Source organism: Acipenser ruthenus, chromosome 17 (genome assembly GCF_902713425.1).
Source record: "Acipenser ruthenus chromosome 17, fAciRut3.2 maternal haplotype, whole genome shotgun sequence".
Classification (NCBI taxonomy): Eukaryota; Metazoa; Chordata; class Actinopteri; order Acipenseriformes; family Acipenseridae; genus Acipenser; species Acipenser ruthenus.
The window spans coordinates 10684-34362 of record NC_081205.1 but is presented as its reverse complement, the minus strand read 5'-3'; the positions used below and the strand labels follow the sequence as shown (position 1 = coordinate 34362).

The window sequence follows — 23679 nt, the reverse complement described above, 5'->3', positions numbered from 1 at the left end:
AGCATTACAAATGGAAAGAAGTGGTTCTCTCAAACACTGAAGCCTCAGCAGTAGTGGACATGGTTCAGCAGCCATGTGCCCCCAATAACACTCCTACATACAGCAATGGCTTTGTTCCACCCTTTAATCCGAGTGACCAATCTGTCACTATCAGGTAGACGGACTCTGCTGAACTCAGACTTACTGAACTATGTGGCCTTCCCTGTCAGAATGGTCACGAGCCCTATGGACAGCCTCCTCACTGTAGCTAGCTAGTCAGATAGACAGAAAATCCAGGGTGAATCTTATACAATAAGTGAAAATGGGCTGGAGAAGGGAACCAGCCCAGCAAAGCGGTACTATAATACAATTATTAATACATGCAATCCATTATGCTCTGCCTCCCAAACCTGCAATGCAGTAATGTAAGGCGCATTACAGTTCCAAGCAACAAATGAGCAGAAGACTGAATTAGATAACCAGTTCAGAATGAAGCCATCAATCTGCTGTACTTCCTATTGTCTCTTTGCAATCTCCACTCTACCCAAACATTTCAGTCAGAAATACTGAACACTGTTTTGAGTATTTACACGTTCTCACCACACAGAAAAGGGTGTGCAGGTCTTGCTGTGTGCGAGTACTGTTGTGCTTTATCAGATAACAATCTAGCGTGCAACATGTTTCTACATATACATGAAGACACATAGTACAGACTTAAATAGGAAAGTTGTATTCATGCAAAGTGAAAATCATACTAATGTGTGTGTGGGCCTTTCCTGAGAGAGATATAACACATTGAGGTTAATTGATGGTAATTGTGGGTGTGAACTCAAGGCTTTCTCTATTACTTTATTTAGAAGATGTGATGAGGAACACATTAAGCTGTTGCATTTAGAGTACAAACAGAGAAGTTCTTTATGTGGAGCAGTAGCAATGAAACATTGAGCTGGCTTTACTGTTCATGCATGCAGAAAAGGATCTGAAACCTTAATATAAGAATGCATGTGAATACAGAGGTGATCTGAAACCTTAATATAAGAATGCATGTGAATACAGAAGTGATCTGAAAATTGTGTTGCAACAGGGAACACTGGTAGAAACCTCACTCTGCAACACAGATCCCAGGTGTTGTCACTTTGAGCAAAATTCACGTAAAAGTCTTCAAACAGGATATCTAGCAAATTAATGCTTAATCGCCAGTACAATCTACTCTGAACAAAACACTGAAAATGACAATCCTTTTGGATTAAGGATAAAGAGAGAAGATGTAACCTCTGGATTATAAAGAAATTAAGAGAACATAAGTATTCCTATTCTACTGAATACAATTAATCAAAAGATAATTAGTTGTGAAACACATGCACGTTTCTCTAATTGCCCCAGCTGCATTGCTGCAGGAACAAAACAATGGAATCCAAGACTTCAAAGCTGCTATTCCTGCAGTTTACACAGAGCATTTAGGAAGCGACTTTAAAGAGAAAGTTAAATTCTTACAACAAGACTGCTGAATGAACCCAGCAGGAATCGTGTTTCAACTGGATTAGAAATAACAACCATGTCCTGCCTGTCTCCCCTGCTGCACAGATGATAATCCTTTACTTGCAACAAACAAACACAACCATTCCAACATGAAACTGTACAGCAGCATTCCTGGCAGACAGCTGTACGGAAACAGAATGCTATGTAACAGAAGGATTTATATTAAAAACTCACTCACCCAGCTCTGCTATCTCTGAATCCTCCCTGTGAGCTTGAAAGAGAGAGACACACTAAAGCAAACAGACTCCTCCCACCAGCTAGGCATGTGACAGATAGTGGAGCTATATACACCACACCCCTGATTCACTGATCAATAGGGCTTTGTGCTGCATACTGTAACAAGGACACAGAATCACTGAGGCAAGCATCGGACCTTCAGAGTACAATTGTTAGATTGTTTTTATTCTTGCTCCCACACCTTTAAGTTTGTGTTCTGTTGTTGAGCAGCATGGCTACAGATAGCTCAGGCATGCGCATTCTCAAGTGTAGCTCGAGTGACATCCGAGAATAACCATCGCTTACCATTCTAGTTTTTACTGTTTCAGTTGAATGCTTTTCAAGCTGCTCAGTTCCCTAGTTTGTGCTTTGGATGAGGTTCATTAGCTGGGGGATTTGTTGTGTATAACTAGGGAATGTATTTTTACTACAGCTAGATCATGTTATCTAATGTGGCCTACTGTTTGCATGTAGAACCATATATAGTAAAACAACTGCTTGTTCTGTGTCTTAGTTAGAATCAGGGGTATGATTCTGCCGCGGTGGTCATGGAACCCACACATTTTGACATTAATTTGTTTCCACAGAGTGAAAATAGGAAAGGAGCAGTTCATGTCTTTTAATTGGTTTCAGTGCAAAGTTAAAGCGGTCAGCAAACATCAAATAATGATGAACGATGAACAATAAAAGTTAAGCAACTAGCAGAGCAATATCCCAAACAGTTTCATGAAAGCGGAGGGAGCAGCTTTAATGAGAAGCAAACTGCATATTAACTGATCTTGTAATACCAACACCACAAATGTATTTAAATAGACGTTAATGAAAAGGATATTGTAAAATTCTCAATTTACAACCAGAACATTTATTAAAAAAAAACGAAATTTCAGTGTTCAATTCAATGCCTATGGGGTGGCAGTGTGAAGTAGTGGTTAGGGCTCTGGACCCTTGACCGGAGGGTTGTGGGTTCAATCCTCAGTGGGGGACACTGCTGCTGTACCCTTGAGCAAGGTACTTTACCTAGATTGCTCTACTAAAAACCCAACTGTAAAATGGGGAATTGTATGTAAAAAAAAAGTGATGCATAAAAAAATGCATTTACTTGAATCCTTAGTTTCAGAATTAATCTTTTATGCTGGACTTTGTCAAAAGCATTCTGGAAATCTAAAAAAACCATGTCATATGCTTTGCAATTATCCATTTTCAATGTTGCATCCTCAAAAAAATCGAGCAGGTTAGTTAGACACAATCTCCCTTTCCTAAAACTATGCTGACTGTCTCCCAGGATACCTTTACCATATAGGTAATGTTCCATTTTGGATCTTATTACAGTTTCTATAAGTTTACATATAATAGAAGTCAGGCTTATTGGTCTGTAGTTACCTGGTTCAGTTTTGTCTCCCTTTTTGTGGATCGGTATTATGTTTGCAATTCTCCAGTCTGTCAGTACAACCCCTGTGTCAAGAGACTGTTGCATGATCTTGGTTAGCGGCTTGTAAATAACTTCTTTCATTTCTTTGAGTACTATTGGGAGGATCTCATCTGGCCCAGGGGATTTGTTTATTTTAAGACCTCCTAGTCACTTTAACACTTCTGCCTCTGTTATGCTAAAGTTATTTAAAACTGGATAAGAACAGGTCGACATGTGGGGCATGTTGTCCGTATCCTCCTTTGTAAAAACTTGTGAAAAGTAATCGTTTAGTATAGCTGCTATTTTTTTCTCCTTGTCTATGATTTTGCCATTTTTATCTCTTAGACATTTTACCCCCTCTTTGAATGTTCTCTTGCTGTTATAATGTTGGAAAAAACTTTTTGGAATTGGTTTTAGCCCCCTTAGCAATGCTCATTTTTCTATCTCTCTCTTGGCCTTTCTAACTTCCTTTTTGATTTGAGTTTGCAGTTCCAAATACTCTTTCTGTGTATTTTGTTCTTGGTCCCTTTTAAACACTCTGTAAAGCGTCTTATTTCTCTGAATATCTTTTTTTAATTGATCTATTAAACCATTTTGGGCATTTTGTTTTAGATTTTGATTTGTCTACTTTTTGGGTGTAATTGTTTTGCACCTCTAGTTTTACATTTTTGAAAAATAGCCATCCTTTTTCTGTGGATGTGTTTGCTCCATTCTACTTCTGTTAGTCTCTGCTTCATTCCCTCATAGTTTGCCTTTTTAAAATTGTAAACCTTAGCTTTAGTCGTTACTTTTTGGGTTTTAAAAAGCACTTCCAATGAGACCATGTTGTGATTTGAGTTTGCCAATGGTTCTCTGACCTCTGTTGTAGTTATTCTGTCTTTGTTATTTGAAAAGACTAAATCAAGGCATGCCTCCCTTCTAGTCGGTGCCTTGACAAATTGCGTTAGGAAGCAGTCATTTGTCATTTCTACCATTTCAGTTTCATCTGTCGTGGTCCCCACCGGGTTTTCCTATTTTATAATACTTCGACAGTAGCCTACCTTCCAGGAAGTGGGTTAAACAACCATGAGCTGCTATCTATTTAAAAGCATGCAGCAGCAGATACAGTATGTGTGTGTGTGTGTGTGTGTGTGTGTGTGTGTGTGTGTGTGTGTGTGTGTGTGTGTGCAGGCAGATCAGTTTGTAGGCGGTTGGGTTTCTCATTGATTACATGCATGTAAATGTATCCACACCTGCAGCTACTAGACTGGAACTGTGTGTTAATGAATCTTGAGGTAGAGATCGTTACTGGGGAGCTCACAGGGAGCAGACTCTCGCTTGGACCCCTCACAGTCCCACAGTCAATGGACTCCACTAAGCTGGACCCCACTGGAAGCAACTTTCTGCCTCTTAAGTAAATACTGAAGACGTTAGATTTGCCAACTTGTTTCTAAATAATTTGTTGGTTCTACTTCTATTTTCCAAAGTTTAATTCTCTGTATTGCATCTACTGGCTCTGAAGATGCCCAGCACGGAGATTTTCAGTCTAGCAACTGTTTGAGAAATGTTGAAGACACTGAGAAAGACTTAAAAAAATATTTTGACAAGAAGTCTTTCTCAGTGTCTTTCATTTCTCAAACAATTGCTGCAAATCTACCAATTGCATTTATTTTATTAAATGGCAGTCTACTAATGCATCCCAAACTGAAAAAGTAAAGAGAAAACCTTTCTTTTGAAATGAAGGTCCAATTCTTGAAGTCTGATGTAACTGTTAATATCAGATTTCATTCAAATCCTGAAAATGTTTTTCTGTATGTTCTTCTTTTACGGGTCTCCTGTTAGAGCTGCTGGCAGATTCTGCAGTGCCTTGAAAGTGCAAGTCCAGATTTTATTTACTGATGCAGATACAAAAGGCAGCTCTGTTCTTATCTCTCTTTCCACTGGACACACACAATACAGTACACAGCTACACAGACCACACAGTCCTGTTTACTGTCTGGGAGCGTGTGGCAGGAGATCACATGACCATGTTTCAATATACAGAATCCCTTTTTTTTCTCCTGTATCTGTTCACCCAGCAATGAAGCGCTCGAGTAGTTAAAGCTCAGAGAATGGGCATCTCCGTTCATCCTCTCACAGCCCGGGTGAGCTTTCAGTTTGATTTTATATGGTAAAAGAGGTGTAATACATTAAAGTAATGTCAAGACCACACAAGTCTTGAGACCACACAGTTCAGCAGTGAATGAAGCCTGTGTTTGCACTCACACCTCAGCAAGGCAGTGTATGGACTTGTAGCTGAGCTCCTCAGAAACATGTGATATTTAATAAACAGTTACGCCTAAACTTGTGTGTTTCATTTGTATTCAGTTCCATTTGTAAAGTCAGTTTGCAGTTTTATCCTTTGAGGTAGAAAGAGTTTGTCTGCCCCCTGTGACCACACACTGCAACGACAGTTTCATTTCTTTGTGTTTTAACTTAGAACACAGTGCCACCAGTTAGACAAGTACCCCATTGTCATGTATATTAAAGGACATGTCATAGCAGAATGTAATTGAGGGATAATGAACTGCAGTTTTGTAAGAGATGAGGGCTCTCCATTGGGTCACATGTAAGTGATAATGAACTGCAGTTTTGTAAGAGAGGAGTGCTCTCCATTGAGTCATATGTAAGTGATAATGAACTGCAGTTTTGTAAGAGATGAGGGCTCTCCATTGGGTCACATGTAAGTGATAATGAACTGCAGTTTTGTAAGAGATGAGTGCTCTCCATTGGGTCACATGTAAGTGATAATGAACTGCAGTTTTGTAAGAGAGGAGTGCTCTCCATTGAGTCACATGTAAGTGATAATGAACTGCAGTTTTGTAAGAGAGGAGTGCTCTCCATTGGGTCACATGTAAGTGATAATGAACTGCAGTTTTGTAAGAGAGGAGTGCTCTCTATTGGGTCACATGTAAGTGATAATGAACTGCAGTTTTGTAAGAGAGGAGTGCTCTCTATTGGGTCACATGTAAGTGATAATGAACTGCAGTTTTGTAAGAGAGGAGTGCTCTCCATTGAGTCATATGTAAGTGATAATGAAGTGCAGTTTTGTAAGAGAGGAGTGCTCTCCATTGGGTCACATGTAAGTGATAATGAACTGCAGTTTTGTAAGAGAGGAGTGCTCTCTATTGGGTCACATGTAAGTGATAATGATCTGCAGTTTTGTAAGCTCTGCTTGATGTTGCCAGAGGAGACCTGCTGGGAAGCATGTTAACCCGGGGCTCAGACTCAGCTGCACTTTATCAAAGACTCACAGCTCCAAACCTGGCCTTAGACAGTTAACATTAATTGGAAACACATTTTGAAGGAAAATAGATACAATTCCTCACTGTCCCCTGGGAAATGGCCGTTTTTAATTCATTTCTGTAAGAATAACTGAGCATCTGTAGCAGAAACAAAGTTTCCAGGGAGTTTTTCAAGTTGTTTTGCCTCTTGTTTTTATTAAGATCTCTCAAACAGAGTAAAACAGAAATCCTGTTTAAACCACACAGGACTGCATTGGAATTACAATTCCATCCCCATTGCTATCACCATGCTGTCCTTGACTGAAAGCAGTACCGCTAGTTTGCACTTCTTTTTGTTTCATCACTCTAGCATGATAGCATTGTAGTACCAATCCCTAAAACGTGTACTGAAATCTAAATCTAGTATTCACAGGAGTGCAATAATGTGCTGCTGTGGATCGGTCAACAAACCCTAACAATGTGGAATTCCTACAGATCTCCCCCATGATCTGTTCTACTGTGTCAGAGCTTGCTGACAGTGCACTTACATGACACGCAATCACCTTGAAAGCAAGCAGACCTTCTCCATAGCAAATCTCGCATGACTCCACCAGAGGGGGTTTTGTTGCCTTGAGCAATAAAGACTTTTAATAATATAGGATTGTCAGAGGTGTATCACGTTACTGCAGGGCCCCAGGTGCATGTAAAACACAACTCAGCTGTACTCAGAGTCACAACCAAGGGTCCAGTAGCCTTAACATATTTCTACCATTGCAGTTATATTGCTAGTACAATATTGTCACAACACTGCCTGGGATAACTAATCCCTTCTCAGCATCAAACTTTCTTTAGTGGTGCAAGAGTAATCCCCTCCCTGTCACACTGCAAGAGTAATCCCCTCCCTGTCACACTGCAAGAGTAATCCCCTCCCTGTCACACTGCAAGAGTAATCCCCTCCCTGTCACACTGCAAGAGTAATCCCCTCCCTGTCACACTGCAAGAGTAATCCCCTCCCTGTCACACTGCAAGAGTAATCCCCTCCCTGTCACACTGCAAGAGTAATCCCCTCCCTGTCACACTGCAAGAGTAATCCCCTCCCTGTCACACTGCAAGAGTAATCCCCTCCCTGTCACACTGCAAGAGTAATCCTCTCCCTGTCACACTGCAAGAGTAATCCTCTCCCTGTCACACTGCAAGAGTAATCCCCTCCCTGTCACACTGCAAGAGTAATCCCCTCCCTGTCACACTGCAAGAGTAATCCCCTCCCTGTCACACTGCAAGAGTAATCCCCTCCCTGTCACACTGCAAGAGTAATCCTCTCCCTGTCACACTGCAAGAGTAATCCCCTCCCTATCACACTGCAAGAGTAATCCTCTCCCTGTCACACTGCAAGAGTAATCCCCTCCCTGTCACACTGCAAGAGTAATCCCCTCCCTGTCACACTGCAAGAGTAATCCCCTCCCTGTCACACTGCAAGAGTAATCCCCTCCCTGTCACACTGCAAGAGTAATCCTCTCCCTGTCACACTGCAAGAGTAATCCCCTCCCTATCACACTGCAAGAGTAATCCCCTCCCTGTCACACTGCAAGAGTAATCCCCTCCCTATCACACTGCAAGAGTAATCCCCTCCCTGTCACACTGCAAGAGTAATCCCCTCCCTATCACACTGCAAGAGTAATCCCCTCCCTGTCACACTGCAAGAGTAATCCCCTCCCTGTCACACTGCAAGAGTAATCCCCTCCCTGTCACACTGCAAGAGTAATCCCCTCCCTTTAGGGATTGGGACAAGGTTAGGGTAGGGTTAATGATTGGGACAGGATTAGGGTAGGTTAGGGATTGGGAGAGGGTTAGGGTAGGTTAGGGATTGGGACAGGGTTGAAATGAAGCTGATTGGTTCAGTGGTATGGCGGCCATGTTGGATAATCTAATTAACACACAAATTCTCCAAAACCGCTAATCTGATCTAAGTACTATTTAGCATACATGATCGAAGTATGGTTTTCTTTAAAATTTGCCCAAATGAAGTTGCTATAGTAAAAAATATGGCTGTCGTGGGCCAATCAAATTTCAGCATTGCTCTAGTGCATAAAATGAATACTGTTGAAGAAAAACTCTTGAAACTTCACAGAGTAGTGTCTACAACTGAGTGAATGATAACCAATGGGTGGCAACCAATCAAAATGCTTAAATTTAACAATAACTCCTTGGAAGCCGTATAGTTGCTTGCAATTATGTTTGCTTTCTTTACAATGTTGCCACATTAGCTCATGCTTGGCTCTCTACTGTTTAAACAAATCCATTTGGCTCTCTTCTTTCTTTCCCTCTCAAGCTGTGAGCAGTGAAATTCACAATCAGTAATCTAACCCAAATGTGTCCGATGCTGTTTTAAGCATTTTGCAAACGTTTCCCTAAGGACCACATTTTTCTCCTCTGTCTCATTCCTTTTTTTTAAACTGGAAAATCTGACCTATTGTGCGTCTATAGAAATGTTAGTCTTTATAGCAGTTTACTGTATATTTCCAGTATGTAATTCCCAGATAAACTGTGGTAGCTGTAGTTCTGTTTCTTGGGGTTTAAGCTTGACAGCAATACCACATCTTTGAAGGAAATGAACCCACAGATTAGCACTGGATGCTAATATTCTGCACACAATCAAATTCAAATAGTATCAAATTGAAACGATGGAGAAGCAGTAGAAAAGCCACTACGTACCATCTCGACTCTTGATTAAGATCTCTGTATCTGCAGGCTGTGGCTGGCTCTGCTGCACACTGATGGCAGCAGGGAGGTTGTTTGGCTCTGACCTTGCTGGAGCAGGGAGCTCTGCAGGTTTTGTGACCTGAATCTCAACACGTTTTGAAGGCACCTCAGCTTGTGGGGCTGCTGTAAATTCTGTCTTCCTGGGATGCGGGTCGGGGATCCTGGAGAAGGGAGGCTCTGTACGTCTCAGGGGGGATTCCTGGGGCTTGCCGACGGATATCTCTGCCTGTTTCTGAACTAGCTCCGGGGACTTGTGACCCGGGGCCTCTGGCCTCCTTAGCCCGAATCTCGATACCCCTGGGCTGATGTTCTCCACTTGCTTGGAGGAGATGTCAATGGAGATCTCAGTGCGCCGGGAGGCTGCTTCAGGGAGCCGGGGGCCTGTCAGCTCCACTCTCCTCAGGCTCGTCTTGGGGGATTGCTGGGTTGAGAGCTCTGAAGAGTGTTTGGTTCCCAGGTCCTGGAATCTCTGTGCAGAGCTGGACACTGCAGACCTCAGGAGAGGGTTTGCTGTTCTTCTGGAAGGGAGGGAGGGATGCGTTGGGGTGTCTACCTCCTCTACTTCAAAAGATCTTTTTAAAGCTGAAATAAAACACATACAAAATGTTTTTAGAAAAATATATTATTCACCATCACTGGCTGTGCCACACATTGATCAAGTGAGCTGATTTCTGTCAGGTCCATAAACACTGCAGCCAGGGTTTTAGTTTATCCAACACAACTACAACTAATCCAGCCCATCCCTTTGGGTCTGCACAAGCCCTCAGGGTTATGAAAGGGTTCTATTGCTTTCATACAAGAGCAGTCACATGCCCTTTCTGTGTACCAACACTAAGGGTTTGTACTGTGCCAGGGGGCATTTCATCTAAATATCTTAATATCAGCATATTCAATCAATTTAAATCATCCCACAGTACAACACATAACATATGCTGTATGTACCATATTCTATTAATCATGTTATACATCATTTCATTGAAGCACACAGACATGTTTATAAAGGGTGGTGTAAACTGTAGAAGTCTAAATGAACTTCCTCCAGTACCTTAACAGAAACGCAGCCATTCCTCTCCCAAACAACTGGGACAGGAATTTCAAATCCTATACCTTTCAACACATCTGCCAGGGTCCTTCAGACCTTCAGCACAGACAACGGCAAGCTTTATCTCAGCACTCCTTTAACATTGCTTGATCTCAAGTCCTATCAAATGCACACCAGCGGGTCATTGTTTTGATGAAGGATCATATCTCTTCCAAAAAAAGGAGAGATTTGAATACTTTCAAAAGTGAACCCTCACCCAGTGCCCTGCTGAAGAAGTGGACATATGTAAAGCAGGCTTGTGTTTCTTGTGGTAAAGGGGTGATATACAGATCTGGCCAAAAGATTTGTATCACCTAGAATCTTAGGATTGAGATATAACTTAAAAAAAACTAAATTAACATAATTTAAATATTTTATTTAACATCATGTAATCAAAGAAAATGATATCGCAAAAGTCTACCAGAAACCATAATAGTAGTACAGTATTTCATGTTAGATATCGAAATAAGTATGGGGAAAACTACAAAGTGGTGTGCAATTCAATATGTTAATGTAACATTATTCAACAGGTTTCATTCAACTTCATGAAGCAACATTTGTTAATTCTATAGGGTGCTACTAAACGCTTGACCATAGCTGTAGACTGAAATCCCTTTCAGCACTTCTTAATCTGATTGCATACTCAACTGCAGTGAAATCAGTTAGAGCATCATTAGAAATACAAGCAAATTCAAAGCAATGGTAGTTTTATCTAGACACAATGTGACTCCCCTCCCTTTCAGAAATATAGGTGCCTCATCAAATCAGTAGGCTACAGTATCATATCTATTGAGCTTATATAAGAGTCATCTTCATTTACAGATATGTACCAGGAAACACAAAGCATTGAAAAGGCGCGTCGACCCAGACATTGTGCACCGCGGAATGTGTGCTTCCCAAGGAATTTCCTTTTCCAACCCCAACTCTCCTCCCATCCGAGTGCTGCAGTGTTTCTGTGTGAGGGTCAGAATTTCAATAGAACAATAACAATAACAATAACAATAATAATAATAATAATAATAATAATAATAATAATAATAATAATAATAATACACTAGTTACTGTGATACTGCTGTGTGAGGGTCAGCATTTCAATATAAAAATCACTGTAGTTTTGTTGATATGATTATTGTGAATAGAAGATCTTAAAGATGATAGACGAAAAAACAGCACTGAGATGTAAAAGACGACACAGCCAAAACACAACGAAGGATCCAAAAATAGGAAGCAGTGGAGAAGCAAGCTAGTTATCCAGTCAGCTCCAACTGTGTTGATCTCGTTAAATCCTCATGTTACAGATTGCACTGGGGCATATCCTGCCTTGGGCTTAGCACTAGAATTCATCCCACTACATAGCATTTCAAATTCAACACATGGATCAAAATTTACTGAAATCACAGCACACTCTGACCCACTTTTTCTGTTTTTTAAATAATTATTTAGTATATTCCATTCCAATCTGGGGAATGTGGGCGCAGTTACAGTCCTTTATAAAAGGTTTTCACAATCCATGAGGGCAGCACCATCACTGCTTCATACAGTGCAAACAGACGTACAAGCCAGCTGAAAGAAACACATTTAAACACATGGAGAAAGCTTGCAATTACATTAATAAGAAAAAAATAACAAACCCCAATCATCTGGACACATCCCGTCGGACGAGCAACCAGGGGCTGTCTGTCCCTGGAACATGCATTAACAAACATGTCAGTGCCCAGGCTAGCACTGACTCATGGTTAAATCCATTGGCTGAAAATTGCATTGACAATGTATAGGATTTTAAAAAAATGGATTTATTTAAAAGAAATAGTCAATTTTACAGTATGTATACTGTAGTTATCCATAACTTTGACTCAGTTAACACATTGTACATGAAGTATAATAGACAATCTAGTCTACCCTAATAATAGTCAGCCATACACACTTGATGCAGATTTAGTTGGTAAGATTGTTTAAGTTGTTCAGAGCAATTCATCAATGTTATCTGTGGTGTGATTGAGGTCATTTCCTTGTTCATGCTTATCATTCCATTTGATCTTGTATTTAACATCTTGTTATATTTCTCAACTGGCGGATGTGTGTTTGAGTTGTAGACTGAATGAGATCAGCATGCATCAGTGGATTTAGGTACTTTTAATTGAAGCACCACAGACTTAATAGATTCTGCCTTTATACCATCAAGCACAAAATCTGTAACTGTAAGTAAATAACAACACCCCACTTCCCTCATTACAGTGTTCCCCCCTTCCCCGTAACTCCAGTGAAACAGAGTTATCATCTGTTATTTAAAAGAGTAGTGGCAACAAACATTTGGTGTTTCATCTACTTGGGGGGAAAAAAACTTGTGCATAAAATGAGTCATAGAGGAAATCCTATACTTGTATGGAAAACAGACGTCAGACAAATGCCTTAAGCAGCACACTTTTACTATTAGTCTGCAGTGCTTAAATGTGTTTAAATCATCTTTTAGTAGAACTATGTCTTGTGAAGGAGTGTTCAAAGTCTTCAGATTAACAATGTTATCTGGGCTTAATGCCGATCCACAACCACTGTGAGGAGAAAACGAAAGCCCTCACGAATTACAGAGAAAACACCAGAGTGAGCTCTCTGCAGTGTTACAGAACTGGAGCTTAAAACAAGCATACAGTCACAGGGACAGGAGCTTCAATCATCTGAGTGGGGAATAGGAACTGGGGTGGTGAATAGTGACATCTTGTGGATCAGTTTCATTCAGACAAAGCAGGGCTCTGCTGTAGCTATATGCTACAATGGTCTTTCGCTTAGGAATGTCACGGTATACCTGGTTTACGTGGTATAATTAAAGTTTTGTTTCTTTCCCGATAATTTTAGTTTATCAATGAGCAAGACAGTGATGCAGCAACTGTTTCAGCCAATTGCCGTGCGGGTGCTGACATTTAGCATTTCAACCAATTGGCGCTAAGCAATACTATGCAAGGGCTGACGTTCATGGTTTCAACCTATCGCTGATCGTATCAGCACCTGCTGCGAAAGACGGCATTTACTGTATTATGCTTTCGCTAACTGTGAAATCTCTAAGTTATAGAACGTCACATTTAAAACAATCGAAAATAAAAATATTTTACTATGTTGTCGTAGCAGTAGTAGCGGAGAGACTCAGGGGCTCTGGCATCATGTGCATAAACTCTTACAGTACAGCACAAACTCCAAAGAAAGTATTGTAATGCGTGTTTCTATTTATTTCACGCCTCATTAATGCAGTGGTTTCATTTGCATGGTAGTTTCTATACTGTCATTTATAAATTCTGTGACGTGTATAGAATATGTTTTAATTCAAGCTGCGTAATTTGTCCCAGTGCTAAACAAAACAATTGTGTTGCATGTTCGGTTTTGCCAAGATCGTACCGTATTGTTACTGCATCATAAAGAAAATACAACTGCATAAGGATTATACCTTTCTACCACAGAATATATTCTTTAATATATCGCGTGAGAGAAATCACTTATAAACAGTGAATTGTGACTTATTTTATGCAGATCTAGATAATGCCTGACTGCCTAATAAACATTGCTGATTTAAAATGTAAATCTTCATATCTTCAACATGTCCGCCTTGCTGTTCCGTTTAACTCAGATACTCTAATAAAATAAGTATGCAGTCCTGTTAACAGTACACTGACTAGCTAACTTCCTTGTTAAAATAATTTGCTGTACATTAACATATTTTAAAATGTATTTACACGTTCAATATTCAATTATGTATGTAGGTGTGTGCAAATTTATTAAAACAACCCCCCGCCTCTGTCATTTGATTTGTTATACAATGTATACCACCTTTTTCATTTGCAAATGGAGATCTCAAAGCCAGACCAGTTCATTAGAGTGGTATAATTAAATACAGACTTCTGATGTAATATTTTGTTTTTCAAATTGATGGAAACTTTTTGTTTTGTAGCAGAAGTTGAACTACAGCAATGTAACATTAAGATTTATTTTAAAACTTTAAAGTTATTTCATTGTTTAAAAATGACTTGACCACAGTGTGTTTCTTTAAATAGCCATTTAAAAAACGCATTACAAAAAAATGACATTATACCGCTGTACGACGATAACCGGGGGATATAGGGCAGCAGTGTGGCGTAGTGGTTAGGGCTCTGGACTCTTGACCGGAGGGTTGTGGGTTCAATCCCCAGTGGGGGACACTGCTGTTGTACCCTTGAGCAAGGTACTTTACCTAGATTGCTCCAGTAAAAACCCAACTGTATAAATGGGTAATTGTAAAAATAATGTGATATCTGTATAATGTGAAATAATGTATAATGTGATATGTTGTAAAAATTGTAAGTCACCCTGGATAAGGGCGTCTGCTAAGAAATAAATAATAATAATAATATATCAGTCCCGCGTGAGAGTGGATGGCCTGACTATTGTGTGATGGTTCTAGCATTTCTACAATGTAAGTTCTCATTTTTCTTGCATCTGTCTTTAACTTTCAATATGTTAATAACATGTGGTCCAGGAACAACAAGAACAAGTGTTTGAGAAACGGACTGCACAATTCCTTTTTCTATGAGTCTATTACGACTGCTGAGATAACAACTTGTGCATCCGCTGCTGGCAGCTCAACAAAGCACAACCTCTCAAACACAGCATCTCTGTGCTACACAGCAGCTGCCAGGTCAGAGGGAATCCAAGCTACCTGGTTAATTGTGTCGGATTTCCAGTAGAGGTGAACTGCAGCTGGTATGAGGTGGAGGTGGGAGTGAGGATGATTTGCATCTTATAACCACAGGTGCGCAGAAGGGGCCTCAGAGTATGTCTTCAAAGTAGATAGGGCTTTCCAGTCAAAGTATTATAGAGATGCCTGAACACTAGAAAAGTGCTTCAAACATGAACATTAAGGCTTACATCAACTCTGCTCAGCTGACTTGTACATGGCACCTCGCAACTATGGAGCTCAGCTACAGATGCATTTTATTACTTCAATTTTTCTTTCAAAGTTTTGGTCCAAAAATGATGTTATTTTAATCCAGATTGTACAGTATTGTGTGACTCTGCTCTTCTCAGATTGTACAGTATTGTGTGACTGCTCTCAGATTGTACAGTATTGTGTGACTCTGCTCTCAGATTGTACAGTATTGTGTGACTCTGCTCTCAGATTGTACAGTATTGTGTGACTGCTCTCAGATTGTACAGTATTGTGTGACTGCTCTCAGATTGTACAGTATTGTGTGACTGCTCTCAGATTGTACAGTATTGTGTGACTGCTCTCAGATTGTACAGTATTGTGTGACTCTGCTCTCAGATTGTACAGTATTGTGTGACTGCTCTCAGATTGTACAGTATTGTGTGACTGCTTTCAGATTGTACAGTATTGTGTGACTGCTCTCAGATTGTACAGTATTGTGTGACTGCTTTCAGATTGTACAGTATTGTGTGACTGCTTTCAGATTGTACAGTATTGTGTGACTGCTTTCAGATTGTACAGTATTGTGTGACTCTGCTCTTCTCAGATTGTACAGTATTGTGTGACTGCTTTCAGATTGTACAGTATTGTGTGACTGCTTTCAGATTGTACAGTATTGTGTGACTGCTCTCAGATTGTACAGTATTGTGTGACTGCTTTCAGATTGTACAGTATTGTGTGACTGCTCTCAGATTGTACAGTATTGTGTGACTGCTTTCAGATTGTACAGTATTGTGTGACTCTGCTCTCAGATTGTACAGTATTGTGTGACTGCTCTCAGATTGTACAGTATTGTGTGACTGCTCTCAGATTGTACAGTATTGTGTGACTCTGCTCTCAGATTGTACAGTATTGTGTGACTGCTCTCAGATTGTACAGTATTGTGTGACTCTGCTCTCAGATTGTACAGTATTGTGTGACTGCTCTCAGATTGTACAGTATTGTGTGACTCTGCTTTCAGATTGTACAGTATTGTGTGACTGCTCTCAGATTGTACAGTATTGTGTGACTGCTTTCAGATTGTACAGTATTGTGTGACTGCTCTCAGATTGTACAGTATTGTGTGACTCTGCTCTTTTCAGATTGTACAGTATTGTGTGACTGCTCTCAGATTGTACAGTATTGTGTGACTGCTCTCAGATTGTACAGTATTGTGTGACTGCTCTCAGATTGTACAGTATTGTGTGACTCTGCTCTTCTCAGATTGTACAGTATTGTGTGACTCTGCTCTTTTCAGATTGTACAGTATTGTGACTCTGCTCTCAGATTGTACAGTATTGTGTGACTGCTCTCAGATTGTACAGTATTGTGTGACTCTGCTCTCAGATTGTACAGTATTGTGTGACTGCTCTCAGATTGTACAGTATTGTGTGACTGCTTTCAGATTGTACAGTATTGTGTGACTGCTCTCAGATTGTACAGTATTGTGTGACTGCTTTCAGATTGTACAGTATTGTGTGACTCTGCTCTCAGATTGTACAGTATTGTGTGACTGCTCTCAGATTGTACAGTATTGTGTGACTGCTCTCAGATTGTACAGTATTGTGTGACTGCTCTCAGATTGTACAGTATTGTGTGACTCTGCTCTCAGATTGTACAGTATTGTGTGACTCTGCTCTCAGATTGTACAGTATTGTGTGACTGCTCTCAGATTGTACAGTATTGTGTGACTCTGCTCTCAGATTGTGCAGTATTGTGTGACTGCTTTCAGATTGTACAGTATTGTGTGACTGCTCTCAGATTGTACAGTATTGTGTGACTGCTTTCAGATTGTACAGTATTGTGTGACTGCTTTCAGATTGTACAGTATTGTGTGACTGCTCTCAGATTGTACAGTATTGTGTGACTCTGCTCTCAGATTGTACAGTATTGTGTGACTGCTCTCAGATTGTACAGTATTGTGTGACTGCTCTCAGATTGTATAGTATTGTGTGACTGCTCTCAGATTGTACAGTATTGTGTGACTGCTTTCAGATTGTACAGTATTGTGTGACTGCTTTCAGATTGTACAGTATTGTGTGACTGCTCTCAGATTGTACAGTATTGTGTGACTGCTCTCAGATTGTGCAGTATTGTGTGACTGCTCTCAGATTGTACAGTATTGTGTGACTGCTCTCAGATTGTACAGTATTGTGTGACTGCTCTCAGATTGTACAGTATTGTGTGACTCTGCTCTCAGATTGTACAGTATTGTGTGACTCTGCTCTCAGATTGTACAGTATTGTGTGACTGCTCTCAGATTGTACAGTATTGTGTGACTGCTTTCAGATTGTACAGTATTGTGTGACTGCTCTCAGATTGTACAGTATTGTGTGACTGCTTTCAGATTGTACAGTATTGTGTGACTCTGCTCTCAGATTGTACAGTATTGTGTGACTGCTCTCAGATTGTACAGTATTGTGTGACTGCTCTCAGATTGTACAGTATTGTGTGACTCTGCTCTCAGATTGTACAGTATTGTGTGACTGCTCTCAGATTGTACAGTATTGTGTGACTCTGCTCTCAGATTGTACAGTATTGTGTGACTGCTCTCAGATTGTACAGTATTGTGTGACTCTGCTTTCAGATTGTACAGTATTGTGTGACTGCTCTCAGATTGTACAGTATTGTGTGACTGCTTTCAGATTGTACAGTATTGTGTGACTGCTCTCAGATTGTACAGTATTGTGTGACTCTGCTCTTTTCAGATTGTACAGTATTGTGTGACTGCTCTCAGATTGTACAGTATTGTGTGACTGCTCTCAGATTGTACAGTATTGTGTGACTGCTCTCAGATTGTACAGTATTGTGTGACTCTGCTCTTCTCAGATTGTACAGTATTGTGTGACTCTGCTCTTTTCAGATTGTACAGTATTGTGTGACTCTGCTCTCAGATTGTACAGTATTGTGTGACTGCTCTCAGATTGTACAGTATTGTGTGACTCTGCTCTCAGATTGTACAGTATTGTGTGACTGCTCTCAGATTGTACAGTATTGTGTGACTGCTTTCAGATTGTACAGTATTGTGTGACTGCTCTCAGATTGTACAGTATTGTGTGACTGCTTTCAGATTGTACAGTATTGTGTGACTCTGCTCTCAAATTGTACAGTATTGTGTGACTGCTCTCAGATTGTACAGTATTGTGTGACTGCTCTCAGATTGTACAGTATTGTGTGACTGCTCTCAGATTGTACAGTATTGTGTGACTCTGCTCTCAGATTGTACAGTATTGTGTGACTGCTCTCAGATTGTACAGTATTGTGTGACTCTGCTTTCAGATTGTACAGTATTGTGTGACTGCTCTCAGATTGTACAGTATTGTGTGACTGCTCAGATTGTACAGTATTGTGTGACTGCTCTCAGATTGTACAGTATTGTGTGACTGCTCTCAGATTGTACAGTATTGTGTGACTGCTCTCAGATTGTACAGTATTGTGTGACTGCTTTCAGATTGTGCAGTATTGTGTGACTGCTCTCAGATTGTACAGTATTGTGTGACTCTGCTCTTTTCAGATTGTACAGTATTGTGTGACTCTGCTCTTCTCAGATTGTACAGTATTGTGTGACTCTGCTCTAAGATTGTACAGTATTGTGTGACTGCTCTCAGATTGTACAGTATTGTGTGACTGCTTTCAGATTGTACAGTATTGTGTGACTCTGCTCTCAGATTGTACAGTATTGTGTGACTGCTCTCAGATTGTACAGTATTGTGTGACTGCTTTCAGATTGTACAGTATTGTGTGACTGCTTTCAGATTGTACAGTATTGTGTGACTCTGCTCTCAGATTGTACAGTATTGTGTGACTGCTCTCAGATTGTACAGTATTGTGTGACTGCTCTCAGATTGTACAGTATTGTGTGACTCTGCTCTCAGATTGTACAGTATTGTGTGACTCTGCTCTCAGATTGTACAGTATTGTGTGACTGCTCTCAGATTGTACAGTATTGTGTGACTGCTCTCAGATTGTACAGTATTGTGTGACTCTGCTCTCAGATTGTACAGTATTGTGTGACTGCTCTCAGATTGTACAGTATTGTGTGACTGCTTTCAGATTGTACAGTATTGTGTGACTGCTCTCAGATTGTACAGTATTGTGTGACTGCTTTCAGATTGTGCAGTATTGTGTGACTGCTCTCAGATTGTACAGTATTGTGTGACTGCTCTCAGATTGTACAGTATTGTGTGACTGCTCTCAGATTGTACAGTATTGTGTGACTCTGCTCTTTTCAGATTGTACAGTATTGTGTGACTGCTCTCAGATTGTACAGTATTGTGTGACTGCTCTCAGATTGTACAGTATTGTGTGACTCTGCTCTTTTCAGATTGTACAGTATTGTGTGACTGCTCTCAGATTGTACAGTATTGTGTGACTGCTTTCAGATTGTACAGTATTGTGTGACTCTGCTCTTCTTTCTTCAGTTCTGTTCTTACTGAATAAATAACACTTCAGACAGAATGAAGGTGAACATGCAGCCCTGTAAGCTGTGATGAAGATGAACATGCAGCCCTGTAAGCTGTGATGAGGTCACTCTGGAACAGGCATTCACAGAACCATGTCGAGTATGTAATACTGCAGACTCTGCACTGCTCCCTCACACACACATCATTTCTTTAATGTACATTTTTATGTTTTTTTCTCCCATGTTTAGCCAACGCTCGTACTGTTTTGTCAATACCAGTAACAGAAACAGTAATGTCTTTTTTCTGAAGCAGTTTGTGTTACATAAGGTCAGAATCTCAATGTACATTTTGCATGTTCAAATCTATAAAATGACACATACTGTAACACATCCACATTCGTAGGAAATACATTTCAATGTGTTGGGATTCACAAGGACACTAACCACCAGTCTTGTACCCACAGCATATGTACAAAAACATAGCTTTAGTACATACACACTGACAGCCATAAGTGCATGGATATAGCTACAAATAAATCATTTAAAATAACTACAAATGTTCAGACAGCATTTTAAATATCTATAGAACAAATGAATGAAACACACAGTGTACTCACAGTCCCCTACATCTGATGGCTCCATCTAGTCTCCTTCTAAATTTCCTCAATATCACCAGTTAACCCAACCTGTACAATCCCAGGTAGTGGCGTATCCTGTGGCTGTTCAATGGCAGACTGGCTCCGCCCGCTCCGGCACACATTTGCAGCCAAATGCAATCCAGACAAGGAGCTCGCCTGCCCACTGAAACCAGCAGCAGCTCCCCACTGAAATAGCAGCCACTCCCCACTGAAATAGCAGTCGCTCCCCACTGAAACAGAAGCCGCTCCCCACTGAAACAGCAGCAGCTCCCCACTGAAACAGCAGCCGCTCCCCACTCAAACCAGCAGTAGCTCCCCACTGAAACAGCAGCCGCTCCCCACTGAAACAGCAGCAGCTCTCCACTGAAACAGCAGCCGCTCCCCACTCAAACCAGCAGTAGCTCCCCACTGAAACAGCAGCAGCTCCCCACTGAAACAGCAGCCGCTCCCCACTCAAACCAGCAGCAGCTCCCCACTCAAACCAGAAGCAGCTCCCCACTGAAACAGCAGCCGCTCCCCACTGAAAACAGCAGCAGCTCCCCACTCAAAGCAGCAGCAGCTCCTCACTGAAACAGCAGCCACTCCCCACTCAAACCAGCAGCAGCTCCCCACTGAAACAGCAGCCGCTCCCCACTCAAACCAGCAGCAGCTCCCCACTGAAACAGCAGCCACTCCCCACTCAAACCATCAGCAGCTCCCCACTGAAACTGCAGTCGCTTCCCACTGAAACAGCAGCAGCTCCCCACTGAAACAGCAGCAGCTCCCCACAGCCCCTCTTTAAATTAAAAGCAACAAGAAAACCCAGAACCTACCTGAAATCCTGTCCCCCTCCATAACTGGATTACACAATCAACCAGTCACATGGAGCGAAACCTCTTTCTTTAGACTTCCCCCTCTCTCTCTCTCTCGCACATGTTCTCTCTCTCTCTCTTCACAGTCTAATTCCTTCAATCTGTTGGGATACTGAAGGCACGCACAATGACTGCACTGCCATGTGCTGATCATATGGAGTTCCTTTTTTTCCCTTTCTGCCCGACACTGAAGCAGCATTGTGTCTGAAATGGAAACCAGGGTCACGTGACTTGTACTGCTCAAACCAAAATAACCCTCTCTGCTCAGAATACTCCAGATGATGCAGCTGTGCTTCCTCTGTGAGGCAATTAGAAACACCCCTCTACAGACCTGGGAGCCCACAATGCTGTTTCACTCATCCAATCCAAAGCACAACTTTCTGTTTTCAAAATGTTGCCAGTCTAATTTGCATTGCACCATTTTTTTTTTCTGAAAGTACCACAGCACAAATGAGTTTATACATCTATTTAAATAAACATTTTAAAATGTAGGCTTTAAGTATCCTGGAGGTCCAGTCTGCACCAAGTAGAGCAGGTATAATGTATCAGTGAACTGCATGATGGGTAACCCCAGTCCTGGAGGGCCAGTCTGCACCAGGTAGAGCAGGTATAATGTATCAGTGAACTGCATGATGGGTAACCCCAGTCCTGGAGGGCCAGTCTGCACCAGGTAGAGCAGGTATAATGTATCACTGAACTGCATGATGGGTAACCCCAGTTCTGGAGGTCCAGTCTGCACCAAGTATAGCAGGTATAATGTATCAGTGATCTGCATGAGGCCCTGAATCGGGTTTAAGTAGAACATATGAACATAAGAAAGAACATAAGAAAGTTTACAAATGAGAGGAGGCCATTCGGCCCATCTTGCTCGTTTGGTTGTTAGAAGCTTATTGATCCCAGAATCTCATCAAGCAGCTTTTTGAAGGATTCCAGGGTGTCAGCTTCAACAACATTACTGGGGAGTTGGTTCCAGACCCTCACAATTCTCTGTGTAAAAAAGTGCCTCCTATTTTGTGTTCTGAATACCCCTGGTCCTTGGGTCGACATTGTCAATACCTTTTAGAATTTTGAATGCTTGAATCAGATCGCCGCGTAGTCTTCTTTGTTCAAGACTGAATAGATTCAATTCTATTAGCCTGTCTGCATACGACATGCCTTTTAAACCCGGGATAATTCTGGTTGCTCTTCTTTGCACTCTTTCTAGAGCAGCAATATCCTTTTTGTAACAAAATGACCAGAACTGAACACAATATTCTAGGTGAGGTCTTACTAATGCATTGTAGTTTTAACATTACTTCCCTTGATTTAAATTCAACACTTCTCACAATATATCCGAGCATCTTGTTAGCCTTATTTATAGCTTCCCCACATTGTCTAGATGAAGACATTTCTGAGTCAACATAAACTCCTAAGTCTTTTTCATAGATTCGTTCTTCAATTTCAGTATCTCCCATATGATATTTGTAATGTACATTTTTATTGCCTGCGTACAGTACCTTACACTTTTCTCTATTAAATGTCATTTGCCATGTGTCTGCCCAGTTCTGAATGCTGTCTAGATCATTACTGTTACCGTATACATAATTTTACATTTTGGATCTTATTATAGTTTCCATAAGTTTACATATAACAGAAGTCAGGTTTATTGGTCTGTAGTTACTTGGTTCAGTTTTGTCTCCCTTTTTGTGGATCGGTATTACATTTGCAATTCTCCAGTCTGTCGGTACAACCCTTGTGTCAAGAGACTGTTGTATGATCTTGGTTAGTGGTTTGTAAATAACTTGTTTCATTTCTTTGAGTACTATTGGGAGGATCTCATCCGGCCCAGGGGATTTGTTTATTTTAAGAGCTCCTAGTCCCTTTAACACTTCTGCCTCTGTTATGCTAAAGTTATTTAAAACTGGATTGGAACAGTTCGACAACATGTTGTCCGTATCCTCCTTTGTAAAAATTGTGAAAAGTCATCATTTAATATATTTGCTATTTTTTTTGTCTATGATTTTGCCATTTTTATCTCTTGGACATTTAACCTCCCCTTTGAATGTTCTCTTGCTGTTATAATATTGGAAAAACTTTTTGGAATTGGTTTTAGCCCCCTTAGCAATGTTCATTTCTAGCTGTCTCTTGGCCTTTCTAACTTCCTTTTTGACTTGTGTTTGCAGTTCCAAGTACTCTTTCTGTATACTTTGTTTTTGGTCCCTTTTAAGAACACATGAATAAAACAGCACCAGAGTGTTATGTTCTGAACTTCACAGAGACCAAGAGGGTTATTTAAAAACACACTGTACAGACAACCCGAAATACAAGCACAGCTGTATGTGTTTATTTTAGCAGTTCAACTGGATGTGTTTCAGTCCGTATACTATGGTTTGAGACAGACTTCCAATTTAACTGCAGCTAAATGTCCATACTTAACCCAAGGTTGCAATTAGTGGGACAGATAGGTGGATACAGACACTCACTTTTAGCAACATGAGATCCAGATTCCTGGGGTTTTGTGTAGATAACTCAAGCAGACTGTTCACAGTAAAGGCATGTTTTTATTGTTAATGTGAACTTTACACAAAATATGTCTTTGTGTAAACTTGGGCTGCAGACTTGGGCAGCTACTATTCGGCTCTGAAGTGCTAATAGGATAT

At 40.8% G+C, this 23679-nt stretch overlaps 1 protein-coding gene across 7 annotated transcripts in view; it reads right to left on the bottom strand.

Moving 5' to 3' along the window:
• The window catches only part of LOC117423390 (septin-9-like), a 45401-nt gene extending 24207 nt beyond the window's left edge, over positions 1 to 21194 (bottom strand). For 2 of the 7 annotated variants that reach the window (XM_058989658.1, XM_034039068.3), the window contains exon 1: positions 1697 to 1790. Coding sequence is in view for 4 of the 7 variants with exons in the window: in XM_058989656.1 (XP_058845639.1) it covers positions 9097 to 9726; positions 20169 to 20193 (655 nt within the window). In the remaining 3 variants the exon portion in view is untranslated. Of the gene's footprint in view, positions 1 to 1473; positions 1617 to 1696; positions 1791 to 9096; positions 9727 to 20168; positions 20259 to 21001 lie in introns of those variants that run through there. The other 5 variants (XM_058989654.1, XM_058989656.1, XM_058989655.1 and 2 more) reach the window with 5 other exon arrangements.
• Between the last annotated feature and the right edge of the window lie 2485 nt (positions 21195 to 23679).